This window comes from Magallana gigas, chromosome 6 (genome assembly GCF_963853765.1).
Source record: "Magallana gigas chromosome 6, xbMagGiga1.1, whole genome shotgun sequence".
Classification (NCBI taxonomy): domain Eukaryota; kingdom Metazoa; phylum Mollusca; class Bivalvia; order Ostreida; family Ostreidae; genus Magallana; species Magallana gigas.
In genome coordinates this window covers 25436134-25457368 of record NC_088858.1, presented here as the reverse complement: position 1 = coordinate 25457368, position 21235 = coordinate 25436134, and the positions used below count along the sequence as shown (strand labels likewise).

Sequence of the window (21235 nt, the reverse complement as noted above, 5' to 3'; positions counted from 1 at the left end):
CCCACATACATATATCTACAATATGTTTCTATATCTATCTATACATCTAGAAATATGTACCACCACATCAAAGTTCTCGTATCAATATCAACCTAAAGCCAAAATACAAAGAAGTTGAAGGCTAAGAAACTCTTTTGATCTTAATTTTTCTTTTTGGTATTAATTTCAAAAATTGGTTATTAAGTACACTGATGGTAAAGTATGTTTTTTCTAGAGTCAAACAATACGCACTAGTATAATTTAATAAGTGGATGGGTCTTAAAAAACTGCTATATGCAGGGGGCATTTTATGCGGTTTAAAGCTTACAGCATAATTAGTGTAAATTTCCCCCACCCGTAAATACATGTAACCACTTTTACAGTCAATCAAATGTCAACAACTGCCTTCTCTTGAACAAAACAGACATTAGTGGGGTTCCTCCAGTCATTACTGAGCAGTTGAAACCAGAAACTGTGAGGCCATTTCATGATTCCTACAACCCACTCTACTTGCACTTTTTCAACATCATACAACTAAATTTTCTCAAGTACGACTGGTTAAGCTTTGGAATCATCTTAGTACTTGAAATTTTTACCAATTTCATATATATTGAACACTGAGTAAAATAAAGACAAAACAAAACTTTTGATTTAAAATATTTCAAAAGGTAGAGTTTTTGGGGCAATGAAGAAAAAGTCAAAATTTCAACTATCAAATTTCTATGACAAAATTTTCAATAATCAAACATTTGAATTTCATACAAAAACATATAATGGCAGCAGTATTTCAAGCTACTTTTTGAGAGTACCTAAATTTTCTAAATATACTTGATGCCAGAATCACTCTATAAATGGTAAAAATTGAATAATACAATGTTATCTTATTCCTGCAAGACAGAGAAATTATATTCATTTACTGGTACCGGTATATAAAATTGCATCCAGTGTTATGAAAGCAACATACATCACATATATAATAACAAAATTTGATATGAATTAATTGGCCTCAATAGTAGTCAGAGCAGTTAATCTTTTAATAATCAGAGGAGAAATTTGTCTATTTAATTAGTACAGAGAATTTCACACATACTGTTTCTTCAATGATGTCATTGGACAAATGTTGTTTGCTTTGGTATTGGGTGTCAGCTTCCTTAGACATTCATACCATACCTGTAAAACACATTAAGGGTATTTTATTTTGAGTACATTTGGAAGGGCAGTTAGTTCAACCTTGTAAAGTTTATCTGCAACACCTCCACAGTTCAAAATTCATACCAAAATATTACAGTTTTCAATGAAAGAAAGACAGAGACAGATGGACAGACCGAACAAAATATCATGCCCCAATCCTAACACCTGTAGCTATTGATAATCTTCATGGGATTAATAATGACAAGATTGGAAGATGAATTATGCATTTATTATGGCCATGGCCACATAATATAGTGTAGTAATGAACCAATAAAATAATTAATATCAATTTGACCTTGAACTTTCCAAATGACCTTGAACTAAACCAGTCTTTTACCTTAAATCTTGAAAATCTCTGACATTCCTTTTAGCTATGATGCAAGTTAGAGTTGTAAACAGAAGGACTGACAATTAAAACAGAAAGACAGACAAAAAATTCACCCCTAACTTCCAGCTTAAGGGCAAAACAACCCCCCAAACCAAACAAATACTGGTAATGACAGTAAAGGGAAGATGAGTAGGGTAAAAATATTACAGCAACTGGTCCTCCCTTTGAGGAACCTACCCTTGCAGTGTCTGGGTCAGCAGCTATCATGGGGGTGTAGTTGATGTTGACTAGGTCCAACCCACTGCATATTGTCACTGTCCTCCATTCCAGGTTACCATTCCCTCTCTGTTCTATCTCAGCATAGGTCCGAGGATCCTAGGATCACAATATTAAACTCTTACATACACTAACAACTGCATGTTTAAAAACACTTTTATTCCGATGTAATATTTAAGATGGCTCAATGGTCATGGCTGTTTTAAGACTATATAAACCTCCTTGAGAAGAAGAGCTCTATGTAAAGATATAGGAAAACATTCAAAACATTGGAAAATTTCTTTTACTACACTCTGTCCCAAGATATCCTTGATTCACATGTTGCTTAATTACACGATTTTTGTAAATACCTCAGGGTTCAAATGCATTCAAACGTAGGAAAAATTTCTAAGATTTCTTCTTTGAAATACCCCCTCTGGCTTATCAGGATTCAATACACGGCTAAAAAATGTGATGTCTATGTGAGTTTTGTATTGCAACAGACAAAGTTGAAAAATTGCACGAGGTATTCAGAGTAACTTCCAAATGGAGAAAAGATGTCAACATTCCCCATCATAAATCTTCTTAAGAAATAAGTTTTTGTTCCTGTGAATTTCTCCAAGTGAAAAAAATTGATAATAAGTGAATAATATTATTATTATCTTGAATATCTTCCCTTTCATCTATTTCAAATGCACTTCTTTCACAGGTATGTGTATTTTTATTAAAAATCATCCAAATGTGCTGCATGAATATCCTTGGGACAGACTATAACTGACAGTTTATGGCTAAAAATGTCATAGCTACTATTTTAGGGTTTAAGATCTGATGGATACCAGTAAATAATATATTGACCATCCAGACTCTTTTCCAAAGAAAAAAAAATGATCATGATATCTGTATGGTGTAATATCATCCTTTTGTGTACCAGCTAGCAATACAGCTTTTTATACAGTAATACTGTTTTCTATTTTAAGAGACAATTACAATGTACATGGACAGGTGTCATAGAATACTTTGATACCGCGAAATATTCAACCCAGGTTCAATACATTATGCGATATTATGAACCTGGGTTCAATATATTGCTGCGAAATATCGAACCCCCTATAAAATAGTGAACCCCAGGTTCAATATATTATGGCCGCAATATATTGAACCCCCTCCTATTTCCAATTGCTATTGGAGAGGGGGTTCAATATATTATGGTCGCGATATTTTGAACCCCCCTCCTATTTTTCAGTGCTATTGGAGAGGGGGTTCAAAATATTATGGCTGCGTTATTACATGCGATATTTTGAACCCCCTCCTATTTCCAAAACTTCCCTGAGAGGGGGTTCTAATTATTATGGCTGCAATTTTTTTAACTCCCTCCTTCTTCCAATTCCGATTGGAGAGGGGGTTAAAAATATTATGGACGCAACATATTGAACCCCTCTCTATTTTTTAGTGCTATTGGAGATGGGGTTCAAAATATTATGGCCGCAATATATTGAACCCCCCCTTTATTTTTCAGTGCTTTTGGAGAGAGGCCTACCTATTTCCAATGTCCTTTGGAGAGGGGTTTCTTAATATTATGGCCGCGATATTTTGAACCCCCCTCTAATATTCAGTTTAAAATATCAAAATATTATGGCCACAACATATTGACCCCCCCCCCCTCTTATTTCTAATTCCCATTATAGAGGGGGTTCAAAATATTGTGGCCACGATATTTTGAACCCCATCTACAATAGCACTGAATAATAGAGGGGGGTTCAAAAAATCGTGGCCATAATATTTTGAGCCCCCTCTCCAATGGGAATTGGAAATAGGAAAGGGTTTCAAAATATCACGGCCATAATATTTTGAACTCCCTGTTCAGATGGAATTGGAAATAGGAGGGGGTTTCAAAATATTGCAACCATAATATTTCGAACCCCCTATCCAGAGGGAATTGGAAATAGAAGGGGGGTTCAAAATATCGCAGCCATAATATTTTGAACCCCCTCTCCAATAGCACTGAAAAATATAGGGGGGTTCAAAATATCGCGGCCATAATACTTTGAATCCCCTCTCCAATGGGAATAGGAAATAGGAGGGGGTTCAATATATCGCAGCAATAATATTTTATATCCCCTCTCTAATAGCAATGAAAATTAGAGGGAGGTTCAAAATATTGCAGCCATAATATTTTGAACCCCCTCTCAAAAAGCAATTAAGCTTAGATGGGGGTTTAAAATATCACAGCCATAATAATTTGAACCCCCCTCTCCAATGGGAATTGGAAATAGGAGGGGGTTCAAAATATCGCAGCCATAATATTTTGAACCCCCTCTCCAATTGCACTAAAAAAAGTGGGGGGTTCAAAATATCGCGACCATAATATTTTGAGCCCCCTCTCCAATAGCAATGAGGGGGTTTCGAAATATTGCTGCCATAATATTTTGAACCCTGGGTTCAATATTTTATGGGGGGGTTCAATATATCGTAGGGTTCAAAATATTATATGACACCGGTACTATTTTTAATACAATGTAGTTATACATATACACTACGTGTATATATGTCATTGTTATTCACACAGAAGTGAGTAATAAAGCAATAACAAGAATGTCCAATAACCATTTCTAATACATGTACTAGAAATATCCTACAACAGTGTATGAATGTATAATAAAGAGATTATTGAACATCAATCCAATGACCGTTCATTCACATTCATTGCGTAGGACCACCTATCTGAAAAATCGTGCTGTTACTTCCCACTCATGAAAACATTATCCTAACAAACAATGTCATGGTTTTGAAAAGAAATGCAGAAATTATAAATCTATTACCCTAGGCTAGCCCAGTAAATACAATTATTTTAATAAGCTATCAATAGCATACAATTTATGCCTCTTCTAGGGAATGACTTAGTGGGGAAAAAAACTTGACATTGAATCATCTCTGAACTTTCACCTGATCTTAAAATAAAACAGATCACTTTCAGTGGCTGTCCAGATATAAAAAGCCTAAAAAAAATAGATTCAGCATTTTCTCATATACCCCGGTAATTGTTATCCTATTACCAATATTACCTAGAATGTCTAATCTAAAAATTTCAATCTGATAACATATTAAATGAACATAGATTTACGACTTAAACAAAGATATTTTTTGGATAATCACTGCTGCTAATCATTCCATTTCTAATACTGAGGCATTAATTGGTCTTTGAATGCAATAAAATTAATTCTGACTGATTCATATTGTTAGGCAGATCAATTTAAAAATCACTTTAGTCTTACAAATAATTAATTCCGCTGCATAAGTACCATATAATCATAAAGTCTGTCAAAGATATACCCTAAGCACCCTTATTTTGATTCAAATAAAATTCTTTTCACTCTTTTATGATGCAGTGTTTTGCTATCTCCATCGTGTGGAGTGGGATAAATTTAACTTGACTGATTTCCCAGGAGGGGTTTGAGTAACAATTAGCTGCAGCAGCCATGCAACAAAAACCTTTCCGATTTCATGGCGGCCAATGACATATTAAGAGCTATTAGGAGGCTGAGCTTTAATGGCTGACTAAATAAGTTGGAAGCCCCCTGATGGATGGTGATGTTGCAGGACAGCCAAGACAAATCACTCAAGGTCAAATTCATCATCTGTGATAATCTGACTGTCTACAAAACTCGGAGCATAGAGCACCGAAGGTTCATAGCTGTATGCATTCATTTGGTTTTCATATCCTATAGGGCAGCCATTCTATATATCAATAAAATTTTTCCCCCGACTTCTCTTGACGATGGTAATGCTGTTAGAATATGGATCGACAAGATTACAGACGATAAAAAATGGGGGGGGGGGGGGGGGGGGGGGATTGAAGTTCTCTGTTATTCCAAGTAATATGTAACTAACTAGCTCTGCTCTAAATTATATTCTCCCCTTGTGGCTACATGGTCATTTAATCTAAAAACAGGCTGCTATTGCTACAAATGTCATGATGAGTGACAAATGACATCACTACACAATTGTTTCCCCTGTTTTACAAATTACATGATAATCAAATATGTATTTTAAAGGGGCATAGCCATGATTTTGGTCAAAAATTATTTTTCCTATTTTAATGTTAACAATGCTTCAGTAAGGCATTTTTAATACGCAAACCAAAATTTGAGCGTTATTCGTTGAGTTATAAGCAACTTAGAGAGCTTACAATTCTTTGCTATGTAAACAAAGCTTTTGTTTACATTTTGAAGGTTGAAGTGGAAATTTCAGTTTAAGACTTAAAATAAATGTGATAAATGTTAGGACTGTTTATTTATGTTTCAAATGAACAAGAAGATAGACAAATCGGCAGGAACAAAGCTTTTTAATGGTATATCGAACCTATGTAAACAAAAACAGGGCACGAGCCTTGTTTACATGACAAAGAATTGTGAGCCCTGTATATTGCTTATAACTCAACAACAGACTCTCAAATTTAATTTGATCTTTAGAAATGCATTCCTCAAACATTGTAAATAATAAAAACAGAAAAATAGAATTTGGCCAAAATCGTGACCATGCCCCTTTAAGTGTTCTAAATGTATATCAAATAAAGAGGGTTATCTAAATAATAATTACAGTCACAATTATTAGTTGCTATGTTTATAAATCATATAACATAACACATGTTGCTGCCACAATTTTAAACTACATGTACTTATATTTCTTCATGAAAAAGAGAAAATCACACATAATGTGCAATTTGATATAACTATTGTATTCATCAATGCTTATGATTTTTTATATGTGAAATAATGAACATGAGAAATACATATTACTTCCAAAATGTCATCTTTCCAAGATATAATATCTCCACCAAAATTTTTATATTTTGAATATTCCATGAAAATTAACCTTCCCCATGCCCCCACCACTCCCCCCCCCCCCCCCCCCCCCCAAAGTTAGCTACTCTGGAGTAAGTACTGTTGAATATCTTCATTACTTTAAATTATTTAGATCATGCAGGATCCTCTGTATAGGATGTAGTACCAAGGTGTGCCTCATGTCCAATGCCTAGTTACTTACATTTATCTTGGGAGCCAGTCCTAATCGAATGTCATTAACCTGTGATATTTCCAAAACCTGGCCATCCTACAATAAAAGAAATCATATATTCCTAATAGTTTAGATCAGAACATCAATTAAGGTGCACAGGCTCTCTGGTAAGAGAAATAAGTTTTGCTGGGATATATGACATTCCTGTCCTTTAAAAATAGTCACTGACAGTATAAGGTGTTTTCTGTCAAATTTTGCCTGACAAGGTAGTTAAATGTGCATTTCAGTTTTAATGAAAACTTCTTTCAGAAAACTAATATCTTTTTTTTCTTTGTTTGATAAGATTATTCAAGGGATGCTGTGCTTAATTACGTGGTGTAACCAATCTTTACATTTCATTGTTTTGCAGCTAGCAATTTAGAAACAGAACCCTCGAACTTATTGTCAATGACCATCATTCATCAATTCATTAGCAATGACCGCCATTCATTAAGAAGCAATACTTTTTGAACAAGTACTTAATGATTCTCTAATAGATAGATAAATGACTGCATGGATGACAAAAATGCAAAGATGAGGATATCCAATCCTTGGTGTCCCCTTATGCTAGACTTCTAGGCTAGTTCTGTCCTTATGAGTTTTTAATAACAGAGCTGTCAGTCAGAAGATTTTGCCTGGTGAAATTTTTTTGTTCTCACTGTCAGAAACAGCTAAATTTGCATTGTTCTAACCAATACAATTACACCTGATATTGAACCTATATTTATCATCTCTGAAGTCATTTGCATTCAGTTATACTCTTAATTATATTGGTACAACAATGCTTTCATGTTAGTGATTTTACCACATCACTTTTATCACCCTAAATGAAGGAAGGGGGGAATGGTGAAATGATTTAGAAGATTCAACAACGAACAAATTGGTTTGATCATTTTATTATCCCCCTTTATAACTACATCAGAAACTCATACTTGTACCTGATGTTGAGTTTTTCAAATTTAATTAAAGGCAAAACTTCTGAAAAAGCAAGCTCTTTTTTGTCACATTTATAAATGATGAGACTAACTGGTAAACAATGCATCATGACCTGACAACTTTCTTGTACAAACTAGATGAACTTACTCGCTCTGCACTTTGCCAGTTGATGAAGAAACCATATTCATCCACCTTCACTGTGCATTTTGGTTCAAGAGTAGCAGATTCCTGGGGAGAAAAATAAACACTGTTGTATATAAAACACATGCTGAACATCCAAACTAGCAAAAGACGCGCACACACCGGCCTTTGTAAATGAAAGAGAAATATCTGAAAAGCTACCGAGTAGTTTCTAGTCAGGGTTTTGTTTTGGATGAGAATATAATTCACTATTCAGCAGCTTATATAACATCAACTTTTTAAGGTTGCACTAGCTGGTAAAAATACATACATCGAAATTTAAAAAGTACAAAAAAAAATGATTTGGAGGATCCGACTACATGAGATATCTGTATCTCTAGACCCCATATATATGTATCAAAATTAGAACTAACTGTCACACAAAATGCTTATACAAAATAATGATTTGATACACATAAATCATGTATGTACTTTACTACCATATATCTGATTATTATTGGATGATCTAATATTTGCGTTCATTGCAATCACTTTCATATCAACATAAATACAGTACACAACAATTATATCCGGTATTGATCTAAAAAAAAAAAATGATTCACAAAAAACAACTGATGCAAACAAAAAAATAACATCTTTAAATTTTGTGACAAGCAATCAAAAAGGCCTCTGATATACTTTAATAGCTGTGTAAACTAACCTCATCCCATCTATCAAACACAGCTCCTTTCTGTAACAACTCCGGTACAGGTATTTGCCACTGGAATTCAGTGACCTTAGCCATTGAAAGGTGTTTCTATCTAGAAAACATCTGAAATGTACCAAAAACAGTGAGATTAGGTTAATGTTATCAATGATAAAACAATTGACAGTCTGTGCATGGACACGACTGTTAATACCATTCTAAGAAAATTTTGTGCACAATTTTTTCATCACTTATACCCATGCACTGTAAACAGTAATCAATATACAAGTCTTAATTAAAATCAATTTGGTTCATACAAAGTAATTATGAGCCTAATTTCATTTCAGTTGATGATTTATATAAAAGCTTGCCTTATAACTCTTCAAAATAGAAAAAAAGAAAACTTCCAAAGAAGCGGATGAGCTGTCACTATTTATATACCTCTCTGGCTTTCAGCTACTCTACCAGCCATATGAAAGATTCGATACAAGGAGATAATAGACTGGACTAATTTTATTTCTTTTCTTAGAATTGGATTATTTTCCTTGAAACTGGATATATTTTTCTTTGTGTATATTGAACAGTGTAACACATTGTCAATTTTATCTCTTAACAAATCAAATGCAAGTTTGCAATTATAAATGCACACAGCATGTAAACCATCTAGATTTTGTTTTCTCCTTATAAACAGTAAGGCCTAAAAAAAGTTGTGTGTTTAGGGTAACCCGACCTCACCTACAAAAATGCCCCGATTCTACAATTTTTAGATGTCTTTTTTTTATCCAATTGTGATTTTTCTATTATTTCTATTAAAAACCCATTATTAAATATGACACAAACAAACATTCTTAGGATTCATGCAGAAAAAAATATGATAAAATAAAAAAAATCCCTACCTACCTAACTTAATTTTTTCATCAGTGTTGCCCTAAACACAAATTTTTTTTTAATAGGCCTAAACACCTGTGCTCCCATTATTTGTGATAAAAATTCATGTATCATGATTCTTGGTTAATAAATCAATAACTTTCTGACAAAACCAGAAAAATTCTGCCAACAGCACAAATATCAAAAATCCTTTATTTGTGTATACCCGGTGATTATAAGGAGGACAAAAAGGGGCACTAAATCCTGAGTGACAGATGAATGTAGGGGCAATAACTCTCCCAGTTATAGAAAGGGGTAGGGGCAGTAACTGCCAAGGCACAGGTAAAAGGCAGTAACTGCCTGAGTGAGTGATAGGGGTAGTTATTTGATGAGTGAAAGATAGGAGCAGTTACTCCTTCAGTGAAAGAGTGACAGATAGGAGCAGTAACAACCTGAGGAATAGACTTGATCAGTAACTACCAGACTGATAGATAGGGACAGTAACTGCCTTAAGGCATATATGGGCAAGTCCAGTAACTCTCCAAGTTACAGATAGGTCCAGTAACTGTTTTAGTGACAGATATGAACCGTAACAGCCTGAAGGACACAATATGCAGGAATCAGTGTTAGAGGTACAGTCATTAACCCTTTCTTAAAGTGTCTGGGGAGCTTGTAGGAATAAAACAGTCAGGGAAACAGATAGAAGCAATAACTGACTGGATGGATCATTGGGAATTATCATGATCATAGGGAATAGACTGACAAAGAATGGACTCTCTGGAAGCTAGATAGGGAAAATAACTGTCTCGGAGCAAGATAGAATTAACTGCGAGGCAGAAAGATTATCAACTAATTAAGTCTGACTGGGACAGAGAAAGCTAGTACTACTGTATGATGAGTAATTTAAAGTCATACATCACAGACACTTGAAACTAAAAATGTTCTTTTTCATAGGTTAATAATTTTCTTTACTTAATGAATAATCATGCTAGTTGGCTACAGGAAAATATCTAATGATGAAAAGAAATGTTTTAACGGCAAGTGCTAGACTGTGCTAGATTCCTTATACGATCCGGGGAATATATGAATACATGTATATACATGTAGATATGGAACTATCTTGCAAGTTTTTTTGTTATACTGCAGAAATTGCGCGAGGTATTCCAATTGGCTTTTGAATGGAGAAAAATGTAAACATTTCCCATTATATATCTCCGTAAGAAATCTGTTTTCGTTCCTGTGAATTTTTCTATGTGAAAATTGATAATGTGGCAATGAAGATGCTGTAAACCAACTTCTATTTGCAGAAACTTTATTTTACGATTTACTTCCAATAAACTAAAATAAAGCTTTTATAAGAACTGTGTTGTTATAGCAACAATAGGACAAAGACTGCATAGTTCCCGTTTATAAATATTTGCGATGACAATGCTCTCATGAACCTCATGAAAATTTCTCGCATGCGAATAAAAGTTAGTTTACAGTATCTTGGATACTTTCCCTTTCATCAGTTTCAATTCCAACTGCACTTCTTTCACAGGTACATGTTTTATTCCTTTAAAATCGTCCAAATGTACTGTGCAAATACCTTGGGACAAACTATATTTTCTTTACAACAACTCTCCTTTTCTCATCTCAAAAAGTTGACTAGATGGATCAAGGCACGAGTACCAGAGATATACATGTATGTTCTGTACTGCTCAAATACATTTTCAATTATTCAGAATAGTCAGTAATTTCTATTCATATTGTGACAGAGAAAATGTTCATTACACGTCACATATTGTAAATTAATACCCAACAAGGTGATCAAGATTGCCACTAAGAGATGTCATGATTTATATATTAGGAATTTGCCAACATTAAAAAATGTCTGCTTCCATTAAAGGGGCATGGTCACGATTTTGGTCAAATTCAATTTTACTGTTTTTATTATTTACAATGCTTTAGGAATGTATTTCTAATGATCATTTGAGAGTTGGACGTAGAGTTTTGAGCCAGATCCAAGGCTCACAATTCTCTGTCATGTAAACAAGGCTCGTGCACTGTTTTTGTTTACGTAGGTTCAATATACCAGTAAAAAATCTTTTTCAAGCTGATTTGTCTATCTTCTTTTTCATTTTAAGCATAAATAAACAGTTTCTAACGTTTAACACAATCATTTCAGGTCTAAAACTGGAATTTATCCCTTCAACATACAAAATGTAAACAAAAGCTTTGTTTACATCGCACAGAATTGTAAGCTCTGTAACTCGCTTATAACTCAACGGATGATACTCAAATTTTAGTTGCCTATTAAAAATGCCTTACTGAAGCATTGTAAACAATAAAATCGGACAAATAATTTTTTACCTGAATCATGACCATGCCCCTTTTAGACTAACTTACTACAATATTACATGCACCAAAAATATCTCTGCAAATAAATCAATTTAAAGGTTGGTTAAAAAAATTATATTTATACAATTAAGTTCAAATCCAATTTGTGTCTAATGTGCAAAGCATTATCAAATTTCTTCACAACTAATTTTTAACATAAAAACTATGATAGACAAACTTTCTTGTAATTTTAAGTAATTTTGAACTTATTTATCATGATGTAAGTAATTTAGTGTCAAAGAATAAATATAAATCAAAGACTAGAGATCATTGTACCCAAACTATAGAATTCAGTACACAGGCCAGGATTTCTCAATGTGAGTCAGCCCTTACTTTAACAATTAATTTTCCCCATCAACAACTATGCCTGCCTACCTTTAAAATACACAAATTGACACATCCCTGAAAAATTCCAATCCACTGTAAACTTCCTCCTACATATTGAAAACACAAACACACTACGATGTTATCATGCTGCAAACAGAAAGCTCAAGACCAGACAGGCCTTTACTTTCTACACGGCACAAATAGGTGTATATACAGCATGAGGAATCCCCAGTCATTTAGAATTGACCACCACTATTCTGGCTCTTTATTTACTCCAGCACAGCAGGATATCTCCTCCTCAATACGGCACTGTGCTGTGTGGATCCATAACACAGGGACTGCATGCACTTGATAATTGTGACCATAGAAATGTAATTGTAGCGTAGTAGAGTCAGTCACACAGTCAGGCTTTTCCCTTAGTCACTTTTCAAATCCCTCCCATCATCACGGACACATATAACATGACTCCAGTGATTCAGTCCAATACAGAACCCTGAGGAAGCATGCGTTTATCATACATAATTCAATGGGAACTTATAGGCTCAAACGGTTACAAATTAACATATTAGCAAATATTGTTCCATTAAATATCTGGACTGGGAGCTATAAGATGAAACTGTTTCTTATAAATTGGATACTTGGATTTCATAACTGGGGGGAAAATTTGTTTAATGTCAATATAATCCTTTAGATAAATGATTTAGGACCTACCCACCCTCCTTAAAAAATAAGATCTCTGGTCATGTGATAAATCCCTAGTTGCAGCCCACCACAAATGACTAAGATTCCTGCGTTTCCATTTCATCTACATGCATTCAGGACACATTCAATTTGCAAGGTGATACTTTTTTACAAGCAAGGCTGTTTGGAATGGTTTATCAAAACCCCTACAGGTTTACGAATTTTTTTAAAACATTGAACAATAGAAAGATTAAGCTCTTATTAAATTGTGTTTTCAACTTATCATGATAAGGGATTCAAGATAGAGAAAGACAGAGTTTGACATGTACATATGCAAAGTTCATACAGTTATCACTTGCATTTTCTGCAAAAGATGAAGCATGGAAAGGTTATCAGTCCCCCCTGTGAAATTTTTATCTACAGTTATTACGACTCCCTATGCATCAAATGATGCACAGCTTTCTCCCAACAGCTTGCTGAGCTGCAACAAGAGAATGACAATAAATGTCACTGATGGTCTGTAAAATTCTCCCTGTGTGGTTAAAATACTACATGTATCTGCAGCAATCCCCCCCCCCCCTCAAATTACTTTTGAGCCAGCTGTAGTCCCCTCCATCCCCCCCCCCCCCAAAAAAAAGAGTCTCAAATATTGAATAAGTCTTTAATGAAATTTATACTAACTTATGTAAAATTAACTTTTACATATAATGTCAATAAACATATATTGCTCCATGTTATTTTTTTTCTTAAAAATTGATCTTAAAATGTTGCAGTTTAAGCACTGTATAACTATATGTGGTTATTTTTGCCCATCTTGAATTTGCCCATACACAGTTGTGTTTAATGAGAGATAATTTGAGACATTGGAATTCGCCCAGTCTTAAATTGGCTGGCGAGGACGAAAGGGGCAAAAATATAAAAGGGGGTTGAATATTTACCTGTATACAGTATTGACATTATACCTTCAATTTTAATAAAGTATATAAATACATTTATTACATACTTAGTAATAAATACAGTATTTTTGCATATGTGATACAGATGACATTACAAAACATGTATCGGCCTCTAGGATCCTTATCACACCCCTTGCGGAACTCCTCTGCCTTTATTTCGTTTCGGCATTTGAGCATGTTTACAGATGAAAATAAAACATTTGTTACAGTTGACATTTTTTTAAGTGTAGTTGAAAACTTAAAATGCTAGTAAATGTTTTGGAGCAGTTAATTTTTAAAGCTGGGGAAATTCCAGTTCTGTAGCTACATGTTAGGTAAAAAAAAAAAGATCTTATATTTTCATTTGATACATGTAGAGACTATTTAAAATCAAATTGTTCAAGATGATGGGTTTTTTTTTTAATTTTATCACAAAGTATGTAATAAATATAATAATAGATACCCTTTTTCCATATCACAGCCTGTATCAGCCCTCGACCAATATCATCCCTCGATCGGGCTGATATTGGAGTCTCGGGCTGATACTGGCTATGATATGGAAAAGGGTATGTATTATTCTCTATCTATTATTCATCTCTTGTCACTATGCTAATATGGTATTACCGTAAGTTGATTTTTCTAGCTCTAGCTAAGTACTACAATAGCTAATGATTAAACAAAGTAATTAATAGTGACATCAAGCAATGACGAAATACATGCAAAAAGAAAAAAATTTGGTATCGGTAAATACATGTACGATCATGAAAAAGCTATGATCATGCATATCAATGAGAAGGCATTATGCACCTTGCCATTTTGACCTCAAAGTCAATTAAACACATATTTAAATTATTGCTTAAATTGGATTGTAATAGAGTAAGAACTGGCATCAAAAATCATATATGCACAAAAATATATATATTCAATGTATTGTATATTAACAAAAACTTATGATACAATGTATCAAACAAATCAAGTTCAAAATGACCAGAAACTCCAATAATGTCATTAAAATCATAAATTACTACTAGCTATTGAATATGCATACAATATGTAGTTACCCAATCGATCTTCAGCACAGAGGAACTACACTAGTTGCTACTGGTTAAACAATTTATTTGTAACTTTAATAAAATAGGAGCACAAAGGTATTTTTTCTCTCTGAGCATATTAATATATTGTACACAAACAAAAATCAATAACATTTGATCAATACCATTGTTTAATTTCCTTTGTCAATATCTGTATCTGACACCCATCCTTTTCACACAGCCAATCATTAAGGCAAGAAAAATAATCAATTTCTGAAATTTATGTCTTGTTTAAGAAAACCATTGGACATCAACAATTACATGTAGATTTAAATCTTTGCAGAGTACATACTAACAGATTCATTTTTTTAAAAATAATATAGTCATTAAGAGAGAGAGAGAGAGAGAGAGAGAGAGAGAGAGAGAGAGAGAGAGAGAGAGAGATGATTATCACTTCTCATCTAATTGTTGAAGGGTTTTGCTTTTCATCCAAAATTCATACAGAAGTAAGTAACAACAACTAGGAAACATGCTGTGTGAACTGATGAACTCTAATTCTTACTAAAGACAAAAGCCTCGCTGTCAATGAGCAGCACCTGCCTATGCACCTGCACTACACCATTCCTTGATCAATGGATATTTAAGATGCCAGTACTTATCCTAATACATATTCTAGCTTCCAATTACAATAAAATAATGACAGATTTCAGATATCACTGACTTTTTTTTAAATTGGAGAATAATGATGGACCAGACCAGAACTCAAACCTGGACCCGCTGAATCTCTAGTCAAGTGCTTTACCAAATGAGCTATCTGGCACAGTATTCGAACCAGTCTGATCATCACATACTAATTTAAATACAAAATAAGCTATCTTTAAAACCGATACCTGTCAACTTTCAAACAACATATGCCTAATAATTTTGTAATTTCTCCTCTTATGCAAATTTTCGATCAACCGAATTTGGATTGTATTTTACAGCACCAACTTATTGTAAGTAAGTTAACAACTAGCTCTAAGAGCAGATTTTCAGATAAACATGAACATTCAAAATATCAATTAAAACAAACTTATCAGCAGGTTCAAAAATAATTACAAAATTGTCATAAATACCTCAGTTTACTCTCTATAACTAATATATATTAAGCCTTTAATACTGATGAGTAAGAATTGAACACAATGGGTTTAAACTACCGGTAATTGCCTCCCCTTTTGCATCCTGTTGCAGGGAAGTGAAACTCGATCCACAGCTCTATAGCTCCATGGTGATCGAGTTTTGTTAACTTTTCCTGTCAGTTCAGACCATTTCTAACAAATTCTCTTCAATATCACCATTACATTCTTTTCGACTTTGGCAAGAATTTCTTTCAGCAAAGGAAGCAACAGTCTGCAAATTTTCCTTCAATGACCATTAATTTGGCAAATTGTTTTCTAATACACATGTATCAATTTTCTTTTCATCATGCATACGTGTGTACGGCACAAACCAACATATGAATATAATGTCAGATTAAAATGGAGTCAGCTAGAGTTCCTGGTTCAAAAGTGGGTTTTTTGTTTATTACTTATGACTGGGATTGATTATCATTATCAAATAGAACAGAATTTGGGTTCCCAAGAATGCTCTTTAGAAAACTTTCCTCGTGACTCATTCTAGTATTGATATTGGTAAATTGGGAACCTCAGGGACTGCCTACAATAATGAATATATGACAAATCCTAATGGTACCTTTATCTCATTGATTATCAGGAATTGTTAGGATTAAATCAGGATGATTTATCATAAGATAACAAATACATACACTGGTTTCAACAGCGATTCTGGAAGAGGCTTTACCAAAAATTTGATAATAACAATTCACATTTATAGTGTGTAAGTAATTGATTAATATGCAAAGGTGCAGTGACCTTCGCATACCAGGTAAATACTATTATATATATCTTTCATTTATCTACATTAATTATTGTATAACATGATACGTTGGCTTTTTTGTGCAACTGAAGCTCCCCCTATAAAATTTGCCAAATATACAAGTATATATTATAAATTCCTTTGTGGTGTGACTTTGAGCTGCGTTACGTTCAATTTGACAGCTGCACAGAATTTTTTAAAAATACCTGAAAATACCTGCTTTCTTACCACAACTAAATTAATTAGTGTCTGACTGGATGGTGGGGCGGAGTCATCAATAAACAGGAATGTTCTGGCTGAACAATAATTAATATTGTGCATTTTATTTCAACATGTATGCAGTCATTTTTTATATTTACACAACAAGTTTAGGGTGGCATTAAGTTTCATCTTATGGAACAATCTTGGTGATGAATGCTCTTGTGAGTTTGAGTTCACATATTAAGTATAGAATATTGAAAAGCCATTACATGTACATGTTAATATAACAAACTTAATAGTTTATCAATGACAGATCATAGAAATTAAAAAGATTGTAAAAGTCATTGTCACTGATAACCGGAAATCTTGTTTAAATTAGGTAAATCTGTCCCAGCAACCAATTACTGATTGGCAGAATCGACAAATTGAACAGTTAGTGCACGGTCAGGGGCAGCATTGTTTTTACCCTGCTGCAGCTGTCAAAATTGAATGTGACACATTTGGAAAAGTCACACCAAAAAGGAATTTATAATATATATAAGCATCAAGGTTAAAAAATTATTTGAACAAATGAGCATTTAGGAAGCTCAAGAATGACAAGATGTGTGAGTTTGTTTTTTGCCAGCTAGAGACAATAAATATGTATAGGTAAACAATGTTTTGCATTATGGAAGAGTCTTCGTTGTTATAGGAAGTCAACTTTTTTTCACCACAATGTTGATAGTTTTCATGTAAGGTAAAGGCATAAGATCATAAAAATGTTCGAACTCCAAAAAGTAAAAACCCAAGGTTGTTTTAACGATACCAATTAAAACACTAACATTACAATAAAAAAAATTATATTATTTTTTTTTATTAATTTTACCTAGTTGCTAAGCATATCTGATAAATACAAGAAAGTAGAACAGAAAATTTGGTACAAAAAGAATGAGCAAAGAAAATATGAAATTTCTAAAGATGAAAGCAGAAAGCGTATACATATATGCACATCAATGATCAAAGTGAAAAATGGCACATAAAATCAACGATTCTGTGTATCAAATTTTTTGGATGATCTGACTACTACCGGGTATATGTTTTGAATGAAAAAAGGCCCAGAATGAATTGCAAAGGAAACCGAATTTAATGCTGCCAGTGATGTAGCCTATATTGTAGGCAAAATGCAGTGTCTGAATTAATGGTAATTAAACCCTGCCTAGATTAAAAACAGCAGTTTGAATTGACATATTAATATTACATCAAAAAGAAAGTTTGGCATAAAAAATGAAATATTTTTAAATATATATAATATTTTGGTGAAAATCATCATGATAAATATATAATGATTCATATAATATATAAATGAGTCATTACCAAGTAATAACAGCATGCCCAGGTATAGAGGGCATCTCGAAACAGAAAAAATACCCCAAAAGGGCATATATTGGACCCCATCCCCCTCCCCCAACAAAAAAAAATGTCCTTTACACTTCCAAAAAATTGTGAAAAAATTTCTTGATTCCACACATGTAACAGTTCAGTATAACATTAACAGGTCCACTAGAATATGCAGCCATGTTTCCATGTTGAGAATGTGTCCTTCACTCGAATAATTAAATAGTAGTACAGTATACAAGTATCTTTCTATTCATTTAAGTATTTTTGAGCTGTGCATAAAACGGATGGCTATAAAACAAAAAACTCTTGAAATTACATAATCTAACAAACTTTACATACATGCAATACAATCTAACTTTTTATTTCATCGCATATTTAAAATATCTTAATCTTAATCATACAAAATTACGTAATTTACGTGCACGACTCTTAACCGCTTCTCTGACGCACATGGGGTCATCTTTCAGATACAGCCGGTTGAATGCACGTGTACATCACCTAATTTGTGCGTTATATGTACATTAATTAAGAACACATGCGGTACTTATCTACATTGTCTTATTTAATATATAGAAATGGTTACATAAACTCCTACGGTAAATATTCGCGAGACCGATATCCATAATCGGTGATTTCACATAGGCCTACAATCACAAAGTAACTTGACAATGGCGCCATGCACCTCAATACGTATGCACATTCGGATTCTTACCTTGAATAGAAAACAGGTGACGTGCTTGGAGTACCTGTAGGTAAAACAAACGTATGAATTTAGTGATGATCACACATCTTTTTAGCTGGTTGCCATTTTTCTTTCACCATCATTATCATGTTGACACGGTTAACCAATCGATAATTGTTCCGCGGATCACGTGATACCATCATCAGCAACAACAACATACAGGGTGTTTCAAAATTAGTTATCAAATACCACCCCCCCCTAAAAAAAGTGCAACCAAACAAATGTAATGGGTTCAAATTGATAGACATCATAATTCTTAATCTCTTGTTTCACATTTTAATCGATTTTAAAGAGTCTGACGGAATAAGGGGTTATATATAGCCTATACCAGCGCGAAAATAAAATCACACACAAAACCGAAAATTAAGTGGTCGTGCATTTTTCATCTGTTCATATAATCAAAACTTTACAGACAGATTATGATTATACCTGCATGGACATTCTATCTCATTATGATTTATTCTGATTTGTCTTTTCGTCTTGTTTTCTTTTTCTTTGTTCATTTGAATGATATTCACCCTTGGACGTCTTCGCTAGCCAAGGGGTTTCGGTCCACTCTCTTCCCCCTCCCCCGACTTTTTCTCGCAGCAAAATGTTTACTTAATTTGAGTATATAAAAAGGTGAATTAAGGTAGCCCCCCCCCCCCAACTTTTTGGTGAGCATATAAAACAATTGAAGTGAAAGGAAGAAAATAATTAAACAACACGATTACGATTTACACGATTTTTGAAAAGTTCACCGGCGCAATTAAGCCAAAGGTTTTGTGTGCATTCTTTTTTCACCAACCCGTGGCGGTTTTTTATGGTTTTGTTTTGCTTGTCGAGAATATTTGGATGATCCCCCTCCCCAACTTTAAAAAACGATGCTATTTGCCGCCTGAGTAGGGAGGGGAGGTATACTCTAGATATTTAGTTGAAATTTTATTGCATGGAATTTTCATAACCATTATTATAAGATTCGATCGTTCATAAAATATCACGACTTCTTTGAAGGTCGTTATAGTTGGTTTCAATTTTTTATTGTTCTATACCATGCAGGGGATTTTGTTGAAAATGCGCTAAATATTCACATTTTTCATACGTTTTGTATATTTGCTTTAGGGATTACTTTTTTCATAAAAATTATTGTAAAAAGTCAACAATTGGTTGAATTTAAAAAATGTCGACCATCTGGCTCGGTCCATGGATTTTATCGTGCCCTTTATTTGACATATTGTGATAAATATTGACAATTTCTTCATATCCTTAAGACAATCGTCTCATATGTGTACAATTATTATAATTTGTTCTTCAGCTTCACAAAGAATCTTGGATGAAATTTTATATAGCACATTTATAAATATTGGAATTATTGCTATAGGACAGTGCACCAAATGTCTCTTTAGATGCACGCATAAGCTCTTAATTATGCGCGGATCCAGAAATTTTTTCAAGAGGGATAATTGAGAGAGAGAGAGAGAGAGAGAGAGAGAGAGAGAGAGAGAGAGAGAGAGAGAGAGAGAGAGAGAGGGGGGGTCCAAGACCTATTTCGGAAGCTTTGCCATGTGAATTAAAAAAGTTTGATTTCTTTTTGGATGGGGGGATCCCCCCCCCCTTCCTCTCCTCAACCCAGATCGGCTTTGGATTCGCACGGCGGTGGTAACATTATCACTCCAAATCGCGTCATAAATATTATAAATCTTTCTTCTATTATATGAGACACACTGCGTAATATACCATATTCCATCAAATCATTTATGAATACGTTCGATCAAAATGATATTACTAGTAATTGTTATAAATCCACTATATTTTCGAGATTTAATTGGGTATATGTTCAATTAAGTTCTTTATTCCAAGAGACAAATATCTGATAGGTTATACACGTGGACATATACCTATTAAAGGAACTTGGACACGATTTGAGATCAAAAATTTTATTTTTATTTGTTATGTATAAAATGGTTAACTGGTTCATTTTAAATGATTGACCAAAATATTGAATGTTAAAGTCAAGTTACAAGCGAGATACAGAGGTAAGAACTGGTTGTTATGTAAACAAAGATCGAGTCTTATACTTATTTACAAAAACGTAATGTAGAGAATTGCCATTTCGTAGACATAATCACATGTAAAAAACAATTAAAACTAATTCAATATCTTCATAAGTACTATTATTAACAAAAGAAAGATACTTTTGATCGCAACTTACACCAATACAACACATATGTAAAA

The 21235-nt window shown here is 33.6% G+C and overlaps 1 protein-coding gene across 4 annotated transcripts in view; it reads right to left on the bottom strand.

The window, feature by feature from the left end:
- The window catches only part of LOC105343409 (1-phosphatidylinositol 4,5-bisphosphate phosphodiesterase beta-4), a 46462-nt gene extending 27326 nt beyond the window's left edge, over positions 1–19136 (bottom strand). For 3 of the 4 annotated variants that reach the window (XM_066088749.1, XM_066088752.1, XM_066088753.1), the window contains exons 1-6: positions 18992–19136; positions 8583–8693; positions 7889–7969; positions 6797–6862; positions 1736–1873; positions 1070–1149 (exon numbers count right to left, since the gene is read on the bottom strand). In XM_066088749.1, the coding sequence (XP_065944821.1) occupies positions 1070–1149; positions 1736–1873; positions 6797–6862; positions 7889–7969; positions 8583–8666 (449 nt within the window). In that variant the 5' untranslated portion in view covers positions 8667–8693; positions 18992–19136. Of the gene's footprint in view, positions 1–1069; positions 1150–1735; positions 1874–6796; positions 6863–7888; positions 7970–8582; positions 8694–12188; positions 12724–18991 lie in introns of those variants that run through there. The other variant, XM_066088750.1, reaches the window with a different exon arrangement.
- Between the last annotated feature and the right edge of the window lie 2099 nt (positions 19137–21235).